Source organism: Malania oleifera, chromosome 12 (genome assembly GCF_029873635.1).
Source record: "Malania oleifera isolate guangnan ecotype guangnan chromosome 12, ASM2987363v1, whole genome shotgun sequence".
NCBI lineage: Eukaryota > Viridiplantae > Streptophyta > Magnoliopsida > Santalales > Ximeniaceae > Malania > Malania oleifera.
Genome location: NC_080428.1, coordinates 81,318,834 through 81,333,893, shown reverse-complemented (window position 1 = coordinate 81,333,893; position 15,060 = coordinate 81,318,834). Strand labels below are relative to the sequence as shown.

The 15,060-nt window shown below is 34.1% G+C and overlaps 2 protein-coding genes across 2 annotated transcripts; one reads left to right on the top strand and one right to left on the bottom strand.

Moving 5' to 3' along the window:
• Window positions 1–11,315: 11,315 nt before the first annotated feature.
• On the bottom strand, window positions 11,316–11,943 carry LOC131144032 (transcription factor BHLH089-like). Its single transcript, XM_058092377.1, has 3 exons — window positions 11,752–11,943; window positions 11,537–11,602; window positions 11,316–11,417 (listed from the first exon to the last, which is right to left on the bottom strand). The coding sequence occupies exons 1-3, from the start codon at window positions 11,941–11,943 to the stop codon at window positions 11,316–11,318; spliced, it is 360 nt and encodes a 119-aa protein (XP_057948360.1).
• Window positions 11,944–12,291: 348 nt separating this feature from the next.
• Window positions 12,292–13,541, top strand: LOC131144681 (small heat shock protein, chloroplastic-like). Its single transcript, XM_058093468.1, has 2 exons — window positions 12,292–12,757; window positions 12,859–13,541. Exons 1-2 carry the CDS (start codon window positions 12,499–12,501, stop codon window positions 13,359–13,361), a joined length of 762 nt encoding a protein of 253 aa, XP_057949451.1. The 5' UTR covers window positions 12,292–12,498; the 3' UTR covers window positions 13,362–13,541.
• The last annotated feature ends 1,519 nt before the right edge of the window (window positions 13,542–15,060 follow it).

The window sequence follows — 15,060 nt, the reverse complement described above, 5'->3', positions numbered from 1 at the left end:
GTATGATAGGATATTAAGCTCAAGTGAGATTTTGTTAACTCATATGTTAACTCTCAGCTAAATGTATATCAATGTATGTGCGAGAGTAAGACCTTTGATCTTAAACAGACATGGTTCTTGTGGAAACAATCAAATAGTCTCTACAACCCTAAACAAATATCACATAAATATTTCTCAAATATAAAACACAGTAGATAATAGGGTTTTTAAGCTTGCTAAAGATATTTTCGTCAAAACACAAATCAAACTTATGAAACTTGCAATGAGGATGCAAGATCTTAAGCCACACAAAAGTTTTTCCCAATCAAATATTTATGAATGAAATATTATGGGAAAAACCTTAGCTAAGTTCTAAAAATCAACGCACAATCAAATAAGACCAAGGGAGAGTTTAACTTATACAAAAAATATGAAAACACTACCTTCTTTCAAAATAAGTGACTAGATGAGTATGAGAGGTAGACTTTTGCAATAGGATTGAAGAGATATGAAAACATGGGTGATTTTGGCCAAATAGATTTTCAGAAAATTTTTGCTAATCTCAAACCCTAATAATTTCTTAATTTTGTAAATAAAGGGCTATATATAGAATTAGGAAAAATTATAGCCGTTGGGAACACGATGAGTATTTTAGAAAAAGATTAAATGAGTTTAATTAAAATTAACTCAGTTTAAACTCGGTAAAAATTGGGTAACCCGAGAAGGTCGGTCGACCATCTTGATGGTTCGGTCAACCGTGGTGCCCAATTCGGTTGACTAGGGATAATTTGAACTACGAGCTCGGTCCACCAGATTTGAGGCGATTTTTGATCTACGAGGTTCGGTCGACCAAGGTCTTTTGAACTTGAAGGTTCGGTCGATCAGAGCGTTAGGACATCCCCCAAGGTGGTTTGGTCAACCGGAGCGTTGTGATATATAGTATAACTCACACCTATGTGACATAAAATACAACTGTTTCTGAACTTTATATTTAATCATACTTTTAGTAATTATAAATATATCTGCTGTTTTTTTTTTGTAAATCTATATATATACATAACTGTGAAAACTTCCCTAGATGACTGTATGTCATGATTTAATCTCTCACGATAGGGTTGTGCGGCCTGTAGGCGGGACTTAACACTGGTTGGCTTACCAAGATAAGTCAACTGAAACCACTATCGTTAGATCGGTTGCCTCAACCCAGACTACTGGGGAGCTTGCAATCTCTCCCAAGGCACGATCGACTACTCATAAAATCCACTCATTATCTGAGATATGTGGTTGCACTCTGATCTGAATAGTTACGGTACTGACTCACTTGAAAAATGAGCAGTTCGGAAGTTATTCCAAGTATAAGAGTTCAGTCGTGTAATACTTAACTCAAGAGCCAGATCGATTAATATTAGATGGACATCAACATCTGAACTCATATAAATGAAAATTATTATTGTAACGACCTGCCTAATTATCATTTTTTTATATATATATATCAACACTGTAATAATTATCATACTCTAATATCATAACATTATCCTAAGCAGCGAGAAGCATAATACAAATAAACATTTCCATACATAATGATATACCATACTGTACAATACCAGAGTGCTATCATGTTACCCAAAAGAATATATACATGAGTTACTAAATCCCCAAAATTGCCCTCAGCTAGTTAGGGCAAATACAAAAAAAAAACCCTCCACTGTACTCACTTTGCTCTCAGGGCACTACAGATGCCCCTCTACCTGTGAGTTTGATCTGCTTGCCTACCTAGATCACCTGAAAAATGTTAAATCAACTAGGATGAGCCAACGCTCAGTAAGGCGATATATGCTATTACTAGTATGTGGCAAGTGAGTCATCATATCATAAAAATCCGTTTCCATATAATCATGTACATCTGGATCTATAAATACAGTATAAATCATGATATTCATTACCAATTTCATCAGAGGACCAGATATTTTAGAAAACCCTTCCACAAATCAACGATAATATCCTGCCAGACCTAAGAAACTCCTGATCTCATGAACATTCTTCGGTCTCGCCCAATCCACTATTGCCTCTATTTTACTTGGGTCCACAGAAATACCATCCTTAGATATCACGTGCCCTAAGAATGCAACTCTTTCTAGCCAGAACTCACATTTCGTAAGTTTGGCATAGAGTTTCTTTTCTCTTAGCATTTTAAGTACTAGCCTCAAATGGTTCTCATGTTCCTGGGGGCTTTTTGAATAAATCAAAATATCATCAATGAAGACCACCACAAATTGATCTAGATATTCATGAAAAGCCCTATTCATAAGGTCCATAAAGGCAGTAGGAGCATTGGTCAGTCCAAATGGCATGACTAAGAATTCATAGTGACCATATCTCGTTCGGAATGCGGTCTTTGGAACATCTTCTGATTTGATTTTCACTTGATGGTACCCTGATCGGAGGTCAATTTTAGAGAAGACTTGTGTTCCTTGGAGTTGATCAAACAAGTCATCTATGCGAGGTATTGGGTACTTGTTCTTAATGGTCACTTTATTTATTTCCCGATAATCAATACACATTCTCATCGATCCATCTTTCTTTTTAACAAACAGTATTGGTACTCCCCATGGTGACACACTGGGTCTGATGAATCCTTTGTTTAGCAACTCTTGTAATTGTTCCTTCAGTTCTTTCAATTCTACTGGTGCCATTCTGTATGGAGCTTTAGATATTGGTGTCGTCCCTGGTAGTAGATCGATAACAAACTCGATTTCGCGGTCAGGAGGTAGCCCAGGTAAATCCTCAGGGAATACATATGAGAATTCCCTTACTATTGGGATATCCTCGAGCTTCAATTCTTCCTTTGGTGCCTCCACCACGCATGCTAGGTACCCTTGACATCCATTCAAGAGTAATCTCTTTGCCTGGATTGCCGACAATATTTGCGGTGAAGGGTATACACGAGTTCCATTGAACTTGTATTCTTGTTCTCCAGGAGGTCTAAACACCACCTCCTTATTATAGCAATTTATACTAGCATAACTAGAAGTTAGCCAGTCCATCCCAAGAATTACGTCAAATTCGTGCATATTAAATACTACCAAGTTAACCGGTAGTATTCTTTCCTCAATACAAATTAGGTAGCCTTTAAGTATTTTTCTACATACTACCGACGTTCCCATTGGTGTACCCACAGATAACTCAGTCTCTAATGGCTGAGTCTCTACCCCGCATATTTTAACATGAGCTGTAGATATAAAGGAGTGTGTGGCTCCAGAATCAAATAATACTACTGCTTTCTTGGAGAATATGGGAATAATACCTGTCACCACATCACTAGGATTTTCGGCATCTCCTGGAGTGAGGGCATAGACACGTGCCTGAGTGGTGTTCTGTTGATTGTTGCTTCAAGGTGTCTGGTTGCCTCCTCTTTGTTGATTTTGTGGGCATTCTCGTTGCATGTGACCAGGTTCACCGCACCGATAACATACCCCTAGTCCGGCTCGACACTCTCCCCCATGTAATTTTTTGCATTTTGGACAAGGGGTGCCTTGTGCATTGTTTGGGTTTCTCGCTGTTTGCCCTCGCCCCACATTGCTACTGCTACTGTTGCTGTTGTTGTTATTGCTCATTTTCCAAGGTCCTTGATTTCTACCAGGGTGAGACCCTTGTGGCATGGGCCTCTTTCTCTGCTCGGATATCTCCACACTCCTTTGTAGACTTTCTTCTGCCTTCGTTGCTTTGTTCACCAATTGGGAGAAGTCTTCGAGCTCGAATACTGTTACCATCTCATGAATCCTTGAGGTCAATCCTTCTTCAAATTTTCGAGCTTTCTTTGATTCGTCTGGAACCAAATAAGATGCAAAACGAGATAATTCAATGAACTTTGCTGCATATTGTTGTACATTTATATTTCCTTGTTTCAACTCCAAAAATTCCCTGGCCTTAGCATCTCTGGTGGTTTTGGGGAAAAATCGTTTAAAGAAGACTTCCTTAAAACGCTCCCATGTAAGGACGGTTGGATTTGGTCCTTCCTCCAAGAGTAACTTTTTCGAGTTCCACCAACGTTTGGCTTCACCAATCATTTTATAGGCTGCATATAGCACCTTCTGTTCGTCTGTACAATGAAGGACTTGTAGTATTTCTTCCATTGCTTACATCCAATTTTCTGCAGCAATTGGATCGGCTTTTCCCTCAAAAGTCGGAGGGTGCATTCGATTGAACTGTTCAACCGTACAACCTTCATGGGTTGGTGGACCATTCCGATCCTTGGAGTTCCGCAGAAGTTCCTTCATGACTTGTGCCACGTCACGCAACACTGTAGTAGCATTGATGTCTTCTTCATTACGAGTACTCGTATTATTCTCGTTTCCTTCAACACTTAAGTTGTTGTTCCTTGGGTCCATTCTGAGGGAAAGGACTAGGGTTATCATAACCTCATTTTTAAAATTTTATCAAATTTATAGGCAAAAGAAAAACATCCTAATTTACCCGTTCTTACCCACATCATGGTTATGCCTATGCTCTGGTAAATTATTTCTTAAAGTCTACAGAACCTATAACCAACTTGGCTCTGATACCAAATGTAAAACTCCGACCCCGAGGGGCCTAGGATATTAACTTTTTACTACTAATTTACAGCGGAAGCAAATAAACTCAATTTTTATTAAACCAGAGCGCTAATCATCCATATTACAATCATTTATTTCAAAAGAAGAAAAATTACACAAAGATAAATATCTAAAACCATACTAATATTTCTAATCAATCTTTATTTTTCTAATCCCCACCCGCATGCTTGCTAAGCTTGATTTTCGACATGTCCTTCAGAGTTATCTGAAATAAAATACGTTTGGGGTGAGACGACGCTCAGTAAGTAAATAAGATTATTATTAGTGTGTGGCCAAAATGAGATTTTAAATAATTTTGTAAAACAATATTCAATAGTATAACTTCAATACAGCTTTTAGAATAAATATAAATTTAAAAATATTTGCATAAAACTTTTGTCATCAATTTCAACAGTAAATTTTTTATAATCATATACTATAACTGTTAAATTAAACTTTTAACTTTAAAACTGTAAAAATATTTTATGATAAACATACATATACTTTTCCTTATACGTTTTCCTTAGATCGTCATTTAAGCACCAGAATGATCTTTTTCATGTAAACTTACACTTGTCCTTCAAATCATCAGTAACTTTGTACACGTAATTAAATATGTATAAACATATATTATATAAAAAAAAAAAAAAAAATCACCCTTAGGCCTTTTTGCCGTAAGTCATGTTTACCCCCATGACTGGGTTGTGCGGTCCGAAGACTGGACTTAACTGGCTGGCCGACCAAACTAAATCAACGTACGTAAACTTTAAGTGAGATTTTCCTTATTAAGTTCAGGTTCGGAACCAGGTGTGCACTCAGGAGAAATCCACTAACATAAATAACCACTCTATAAACAGTGTGGGTGCACTCTGATCCGTATAAACTTTAAGCTGCGGTACCGAGCATTTGTAACTTTGAACTCTCGTTGCCATAAGGGGTTTTAAAATCATCTTATTATAATTTATGCAATTTAAAATAATATCGTAAAAAAATCTCATCTTTACTCATATTTTCATAAAAAAAAATGCAACGTAGAAATAAACTCATGCCACACAATTTTTGTATTAAATATATATATAATTTTATTTTTGAATAGAAAGAAATGCTGAAAATTTACCCGAGGGGATTAGAACATTTCTTAACCCAAAAATAGATGCAAGTATATTAAAGATATAACTGGTATAATTAAATACGCGTAAAAATAAACTCAAGAAAATTTTGTGGAACTAATTAACATAATTGAAATTTACTTATAAAATAAACTCGAGTATGAATTTTAAATAAAAAAAACTAACATAATCAAAATTTACTTACCTTCTTCTTTTACCGTGTGCTACGAATACAAAAACTATCTTTAAGTAATGAGATCGGAAAGAGTGGGTGAGTGAGAACTTACTCAAAATTCTCTCTCCACCACAAATTCTTTCACTCACTAATCCTTCTCTTCCTTAGAAAATTGTTGTGAAAAATGAAAGTTGAGAGCTCCCTATTTATAGGAAAATTTTGGAGAAGAAATGAAATTTATAAAAGTGTGGGGAGATGGGTGAAATTATAACTTTTAAAAATTAAAGAATGGGCAAGGGATGGGCAAGGTATGGGTTGAGTATGGGATGGGGATGGAGGCCATGTGAGAGTACTTGCCACCATTCCCATTAAATAAATTTTTAATTAATCACTTACCTAATTAATTAATCAATTAATCATTTTATTATTTTATTATTTTTCTTAATCATTATTATCATTATTATTATCATTGTTATTAATTTTGAACCATTTTTAGTATTTATTTATTTTCTTATTTATTTTTGAATAAGAATTAAATTTGAATTTTGAAAACTCATGTGGGCCCCATACGGTCTTGTGGGTGGGCCCCATACAACTTCGAGACCCAAATGGATCCTACGTAATTCGAATAACTCTCATACGATTTTATACATCCTACATAGCTTTGAGACTCGTGTAAACCTCCATATGGTTTCGGGACTCATGTGGACCCCACACAGTATTGTGGGCCCCGCATATGATACTTATATTATTATTATTTTATCATATATTTCTACAAATTATGTCAGTCAAAACATTATTTTATGTACTTATTTATGTATATAAATAGTGTCTACCCTGTTTTATCCTATGAAATTCCATTTTCACCAGGCCGACCTCTAGGGAGCGACTAAGCCGCAATGGTCTCTGAGCACTTGCTTAGACAAGGTCTTTCTTAGGCATCAAATATGGAATCAAGGATCCTAACAGAGAAACACTTTTTTTTTTAATACTAACTATTATTATTATTATTATTCATTTTTTTTCTTGGGTTATTACACTCTTTGTATACTCTATATGTTATGGTAATAGAAAACATGACATGCTTTAAATTTTGTAAATCATAGTACTGAAATTACATAATCATAATACTGTATCCGTAATTCGTATAATCATGATAATAAAATCCGTAAAATCATGGTACTGTAATTTACATAATCATAGCATTGAAATACATAAAATCATGAAACTACAGTTCATAAAACATACTCTCTTATTATATACATATACTCAAGCCACAACATATTGTAATACATAATTTTCGTAAATAAATACACTGCATAATTTTTAGAAATTTTCTAGTATAGCATATATCCCTTACCTTATCTCTGAAAAGCCCCTATTGTACTCTAACCCGATATCGCAGGACCTCCTACAAAATATCCTGAAACCAATATTTTCCAAAACTAAACATCAGTATTTTTCTATTTATAACATTTTCTCTAACTGCCACAAGGCCAAAAGGAGACTAAAAGGCCTTACCCTGAATTTGGGATGATTTCCAACTCTGATTTCCCGATGATCCGCTCCGGTAGATGTGTAGAGAACTTTGCCAGGAGCGTCGTGGTAGCTTCGGATCATCGATCTGACTACTGGTGGGGCCGAAAATGAGGAGAGAAGGGAGAGAGAGTCGTAGGAGAGAGAGAGCGGCGAGAGAATGAATAAAAATCCCGTCTTTCCACTATTTATACAGCCCGGCTCGTCGATGAGACACGTCACCTCGTCGACGAGTTCTTTATTAAATTCGTCGATGAAGCGTTGTGTTCGTCGACGAAATTTAGGCTATCCCAAAATCCCTCTCGGTACTTTCTTATTGACGAAGCCTTGTGTTCGTCGACAAAATTCTGAAGGCCTTTATTGATGAAACCCTGTGTTCATCGACGAAGTTTGGCAATTTCCTGTATTTTTTATTATTTAATATTATCTTCAAAATGCAATGTCATCGATGAAATCTACGACCTCCTTCTGTTTCAGTATCTATTTTCTCTCCCTCTTATTATTATTAACATGCTATTATTTGGGTCACTACAATTATTATGTATGGGATCTTGTTGAAGAGAAAATATTAGATATACTGAATCTATCTGTAATGACCTAAGTATATATAAGCATAATAATAATAATAATAAAATAATAAAAATGGTCATTAAGTTAATATCAATACATAATTGCTTTCTATAGGATCCTTGATTCCATGTTTAATGCCTAAGAAAGACATTGTCTTAACGAGTGCTCAAAGAGTATTGCAGCTCAGTCGCTCCCTGGAGGTTGGCTTAGTCAAAATGGAATTTTATAGGATAAACAAGATAAATACTGTTTGTACACGTAAATAAGTACATATACATAAAATAATGTTTTGATAGATATAATTTGTAGAAATACATGGTAAAATAATAATAATAATAATATAAGTATCCTATGTGGGCACCACAAAACTGTGGGGTCCACATGAGTCCTGAAGTCGTGTGGGATTCACATGAGTCCCAAAACTGTATAGGACTCATAAAATCGTATGAAAACTATTGGAATTATGTAAAACCCATTTGAGTCTCGAAGTTGTATGGGACCCACAAAATCATGTGAGGTCCACATGAGTTCGAAGTCATGTGGGATCTACATGAGTTCCAAAATTATGTAGGACTCATAAAATCGTGTGAGGACTATTAGAATTGTGTGAGGCCCACAATACCATGTGGGGCCCACATGCGTTTTCGAAATTCAAATTTAATTCTTTAAAAGAAAATAATACTAAAACATGACTTAAAAATAATAATAATAATAATTTAAAAAAATTAAAAAAATAAATAAATAATTAAGTAATTAATTAAAAAATTATTAAATGAGAGTAGTGACAAACACTCCCACATGACCTTCATCCCTATCCCATACTCAACCCATACCTAACCCATCCCTTGCTCATTCTTTAATTTTAAAAAAATTTATAATTTCACCACTCTCCTTATACTTTTACAAATTCAATTTTTCTCCCCAAAATTTTCCTATAAATAGGAAGCTCTCAACCTTCATTTTTTACAAAAAATTTTCAAAGGAAGAGAAGAATTAGTGAGTGAAAGAATTAGTGGTAGAGGGAAAATTTTTACGATAATTAAAATTCTCACTCACTCACTTTTTCCCATATAATTTTTTAGAGATAGTTATTATGTTTGTAGCATAAAAGAAAAGGTAAGTAAATTTAATTATGTTAGATTTTTATTTAAAATTCATATCTGAGTTTATTTGTAAGTAAATTTCGATTATGTTAGTTAGTTTCATAAAATTCTTTTGAGTTAATTTTTACGCATATTTAATTATACTAATTTTATCTTTAATATACTTGCATTTATTTTTGAGTTAAAAAAAAAAAATATTCTAAACCCCTCGGGTATTTTACATTATTAATTTCTTTTCAAGAAATTATTTTTAACAGGAAAATTGTATGTCATGAGTTTATTTATATTTTGCATATTTTACGAAAATATGAGCAAAAATTACATGAGTTGATTTTTTTTTTTTACGTTGCGTATTTCACAAAAATATGAGTAAAAATGAGATTTTCATGATATTATTTTAATTGTACAGATTATATAATAAAAACATTTTTAAAACCCTTTGTGACAAAGAAAGTTCAAAGTTACAGATGTTTGGTACCGCAACTTAAAGTTTAAACGAATCAGAATTCACCCGCACTATTTACAGAGTGGTTTTATATGGTAGTGGATTTCTCTTGAGTGCACACCTGGGTCGGACTAGTGTTTAATAGGAAAAATCTCACTTAATGATGAAGTACGTTGATTTAGTTTGACCGTCCAGCCAACTAAACCCAGTCTTCGAACCACATAATTCAGTTATAGGGGTAAACATGACTTACGATTAACAGACCTAAGGGTGATTTTTACAATATATGTATAAATATATTTAATTACATATACAAAGTTATTGATGATTTGAAAGTAAAGTATAGTTTATATGAACATGGCCTAAATGATGATTTAAAGAAAACGTATAAGAAAAAATATATATATGTATATAATTAAAAATTATAATTACAGTTTTTAAAGTTAAAAATTTAATTTAACAGTTATAGTATATGATTAGAAAATTTAACTATTGTAATTGATGGCAAAAATTTTTAAAAAAATTTACATTTATTTTTAAAAACATTTTTTTAGTTATAGTATTAAATATTATTTTACGAAATTATAAAAACTTATTTTGGCAACACATTAATAATAATCTTATTTACTTACTAAGTGTTGTCTCACCCCAATTATTATCTTACATTTCAGATCATTTTGAAAAGTGTATTAGAAATCTGACGTAGTAAGTGCATGAGCGGGAATAGTAAGAGCAGAGTAGATTAAAAATTTAATATAATATAATTTAAAATATGTTTGTGTATTTTAGAATTTTAGAAGTTTGCATTTTAATAGTTGAGACATATATTTGTAATAAAGTTAATTAGTACCCTGGTAATAAAAATAATTTAAATTTATTTGCGTTCGCTGAAAAATTTATATTTAGGAACCCATTCGGGTTCGGGTCCTTATAGTATCCATAGAACCTAATATAATTTTATCTTGTATAAAAACTATTTAATTTAATTAAAACCCATATACATAGCAAAATCACATTAAATTTAATAAATCTAAAAAATTTTCCACAATAATACAAATTAAATAATAATTTAATAACTCAATCAAAAAATGACCCTCACAACTATTTTGCATAGTGTTCACAATGCAAGTTTGTGCAATGATGCCACGAGGGATGAGGCCCGCGGCCTATCACAAAGATTGAGTTTTTTCTTGTTTTATTATTAAAAATAAATAAAATATTAAATAATACTTTGATTGGGAAAAATTTTTCCAAACTAATGCTCACGTAATCTCACAGCATCAAGCTGCGAGATTTAAACTGATGGACCGCTGGAAAGACGACGTGTGACAAGGAGAGAACCAAATCTTGCAACTTCAAGTTGCGAAATTTAAAGAGAGCAGCCAGCGGAAAGTTGACGTGTGGCATGGAGGGCGGGCAAATCTCGCAGGACCATCCTGCGAGATTTGCATGGGCGTGTTTTTGCAGGGAGCGGTCACGACGGTGGTGCCGTTGTTGATAGTGTGGAGTTTGGGGCGTCGAAGTAATCGAGGAGGACATGGAGGCTGAGCATGATTTTTATGACCGCAAGGGAACATTGCTGGCCGGTAATGTTGGGCATGGGGGCATTGTTGAGGGCGAGGACGGTGATGGGGACAAAAAAAAATTTCAAGAGCTTTGATTGTCAATCTGCCTTGGAGAATGCAGAGGAACAATGGCAAGTGGAAACATTTCTCTGCAATGGCTCTTTGTTCCACCTCCGACGACGTCTTCGGGCTTCCTCCGGCTCCCATAATACAGTATTTTACAAATTGTTTTTTGTCCCCTTCAATCTTGTACATCCACAGTCTCCCTTTCTCTCTGTGTTTTCTGTTGAGTGGTGGTTGCAACAGTGACGATGATGGTAGCGGTAGGTAGTTTCCCGGTGACCTGCAAAGGAAAAATCCAGGCCAGTTTGGTGAAACGCAGCATGCTCAACTTTTAATCTCCCCATTGTCAAATTCTACATAGCATTTTTTTTTTTCTCTTTTTCCCCCAGTTTCCCATACCTTATTGCAACCTAGTACTAAATCTTGCAGAAGTTTCATTCTTTCGCTAATCTTTTCCCTACGAACCTGCGGTAATTAATGACGAGATGAAAATGGTAAGGCTAATAATGCAAGCTGGAGTTGCAGCAATATGATGATTCAGAGTGTAGCTTCATAGTTCTTACTCTTTCTGCAAGACTATGACTATCAGTAGCTTGACCCCTTCTTGCTCAAACATGAATGTAGTCTTTTGGGGGCTCTGGAGGCTTGGGAACAGGCTTGGCTTGCTTCTGATCCCATTCCTCTGCAACAGAAGTGCATCCCTTCTTTGTTTCTTCCCTTGTTTTAACCGTTCCACTTTCATTTCCCTCGGTATTTTCAGCCCTCCTGCATCGTTTTGCATTTGCATCCTCGCTGGGTGGCCCCATCCAAGTCACTACTCTTTATCAAAACACGCCCATGCAAATCTCGCAGGATGGTCCTGCGAGATTTGCCCGCCCTTCGTGCCACACGCCAACTTTCCGTTGGCTGCTCTCTTTAAATCTCGTAGTTTCAAGCTGCGAGATTTGGTTCCCTCCTTGCCACGCGTCGTCTTTTCAGCGACCCATCAATTTAAATCTCGTAACTTGATGCTGCGAGATTATGTGAGCATTAGTTTGGAAATTTTTTTTCTAATCAGAGTATTATTTAATATTTTGTTTATTTTTAATAATAAAATAGGAAAAAACTCCACAAAAATTTGCCCATGAAAAAGAGAGAAACCTTACCCGAGAAGAAGCGCAAGGCTTCCAGAGAAGTCCAGAAGCAGAGCTCTACCAGACGACTGTCTCCACATGTTTCGTTCCATTTCCAGAATCCTCGGCTCTCCCTTTTAAATATGAATCAAATCCCATCTCTGGTTGTACCATTAGATATCAATTCTTTTATCAACAATTAAAATCCTAATATCCCGTCTCGGAAAATTCAGAGAAAGTAGTTAAAACATGTCTCAATCTCTGTCGAACACTGGGGTGGTCTCTGTTTCTGCATCTTCCCAGAGAACCAGCGTGACTTCCCATCCACTGTGTTCGAGATTTTCCCTCCCGTTCAAGCTCAACCCGATCCGCAGGGGTAGCTGCGACAAGAACGGCAGCATCAGAGCCATGGGAGTGGAGCAGGGCAGAGACGATCTCGATCACTTGCAGAGACCCAGCAAGCAACAATCCCAACCCAAAAGGAGAGTCGCCCAAGTCGCACCAGTCGGTACGAATTCCATAATCCTTCAATTTAAACGCATGGTCACTGAAATTTCATAATTGGGTATATCTTAAATCATCAATTTTCATGGAAATTTCACTTTGCAGGGCTCTGGGACAGGTTCCCTACGGCTAGGACAGTGCAGCAGATGATGGAGACGATGGAGAGGATGATGGATGACCCTTTTGCGTACGGCGGCGGGTGGGCGTCGCCTGCCTCCGCGGCGGCGACGGAGGGAGGTGGGTACGGCAGGGGAAGGACGCCATGGGAGATAAAGGAAAGGGAAGAGGAGTACAAGATGAGGTTCGACATGCCCGGGATGACGAAGGAGGACCTGAAGGTTTGGGTTGAAGAGAAGATGCTGGTGGTGAAGGCCGAGAAGGTGCCCAAGAAGAAGAAGAAGAACGGAGAGGAGGAAGAGGAAGAGGAAGAAGAAGAAACAGAAACAGAGTGGTCGGCGAAGAGCTACGGGAGATACAGCAGCAGAATAGCGTTGCCGGAGAATGTGCAGTTCGAGAAGATAAAGGCAGAGGTGAAGGATGGAGTGCTGTACATTTCGATCCCGAAGGCCGATCCGTCCGGCAAGATCTTGGACATTCGTGTGCAATGAGTTCTCTGTTCTTATTTTCTTGGGGATTTTGAATTTTGTTCCTATTTTTATGGTTGAATTTGGGTTTTGGTGAAATGTTGAGGGAAGATGGTGATCCAAAAAGTTTGGGTCAACTGCTCCTCTTTTTGTTGATGAAATCACTGTGCAGCATAGATGAGATGAGATGAAATTTCTTGCTCCTCACATTAACATGTTGATTTCTATTCTTAATGTGTAAAAAATAATTTACATTTCAACTTCTTAACATAAGGTTTGGAAATTTAACTTTTGAATAAAATACAAGAAATAAAATATTTGTAGTGCGAAATAAAATATCACGCGGCAACATAATATAAAAAATACTAAAATAAGTTAAAAAATTAAATCTAAATATGAACATCATTGATAAAAATATAAAATTATAATAATATATAATAAGAGCATGAAGGTTGAACGTCTTATTAAATTAAAATTAAGATAATAATAATTCCATCAAATAGTATTGTTTTTAATGTATTTTTGGTGAGATTAATTAAGTTATGATAAAATATGTCAACTTAACTTATTTGATCAGTCTAAAAATTTAGAAAATATTAAATTACTCAATCAGCATAAAAACTTAGAAAATACTAAATTATAATAATATATTATTTTAGTATTGGACTAAACATTATATTGAAATACATAAAATAAAAATAATATTTAAATATAACTTTTTTTCCTATAGTGTTAGTGTGATTAATTATTAATTAAACCACTTAAAATTTTAATCAGCTTAGCTTCATTAATCATTTGACAATTTTAACAATTAAAAAAAAGAATTATTTGAAAAAGTAATAAAATTTATTTAATCAATTTTTTTTTCATGTGATTCCTGAAAGGAGGGCCACTAGTAGGACTCCCTATTTTTTGCCAAAGGTTTAACTATATCATGTATAAAAGAAAAATAGATGAAAAGAAAATAGAAAAGAAAAGAGAGAGAAGAAGTTGGATCCTAATACAAATAATATTTAATTAGGTGTAACTTTTTTATGTTTTTAATGAGACTAATTGTCATATATATGTATTTTAATAATTAGTTTTGACAATAATATCATAATTTAATATATTATTTTAAATTATTTATTCAACATAATTAACAAATATTGATAAATTCATATGAATAACATAATATTTATTAATTACATAAAGTTTTAAAAAATATTATGGACATATATGTACATTATAAATTTAATTGTGACAGATCAATTTAAATATAAAATTAATTGAAAAAAAATATAAATATAAAAATAAGAATATTGAATGAGGATTTAAAATATAAAATTTGAGTAAAGTTTAAGTATTCCATTTTATAAAATATGGAAAGTTAAATGCTCATTAAATTACATGTGCTTATATATTTATATATAAATATGCTTATATATAACTATTATTTTTTAATATTAGAACTTTTTAATGGAAGGTAATTGAGAAAACAATCACTTATTCTAATTTTAATGCATATAATATATGTAAATAGAAATGTAATATAGTATTATATGTTTCTATATTTTTTAATAATATTAATTAAAATTAATTATGTAATTTTAGTGGAGAAATTTTATAATCATTTATACTAATTTTAATATATATAATGTATATAAACAAAAATGTAACACGATATATATATTTTTATATTTTTAAAAAATATAATTTAAAAATAAATCTATACTTTTATACC

What these genes read in the sequence shown, in the direction of transcription:
- LOC131144681 (XM_058093468.1), top strand. Translation starts at nt 12,499, where the DNA reads ATGTCTCAATCTCTGTCGAACACTGGGGTGGTCTCTGTTTCTGCATCT. An exon ending in CGCCCAAGTCGCACCAGTCG is followed by an intron (nt 12,758 to 12,858) that starts GTACGAATTCCA and finishes TTCACTTTGCAG; the next exon opens with GGCTCTGGGACAGGTTCCCT.
- LOC131144032 (XM_058092377.1), bottom strand. Translation starts at nt 11,943, where the DNA reads ATGGGGCCACCCAGCGAGGATGCAAATGCAAAACGATGCAGGAGGGCT. An exon ending in CCCCAAAAGACTACATTCAT is followed by an intron (nt 11,603 to 11,751) that starts GTTTGAGCAAGA and finishes TAATTACCGCAG; the next exon opens with GTTCGTAGGGAAAAGATTAG. An exon ending in TAGTACTAGGTTGCAATAAG is followed by an intron (nt 11,418 to 11,536) that starts GTATGGGAAACT and finishes TTTCCTTTGCAG; the next exon opens with GTCACCGGGAAACTACCTAC.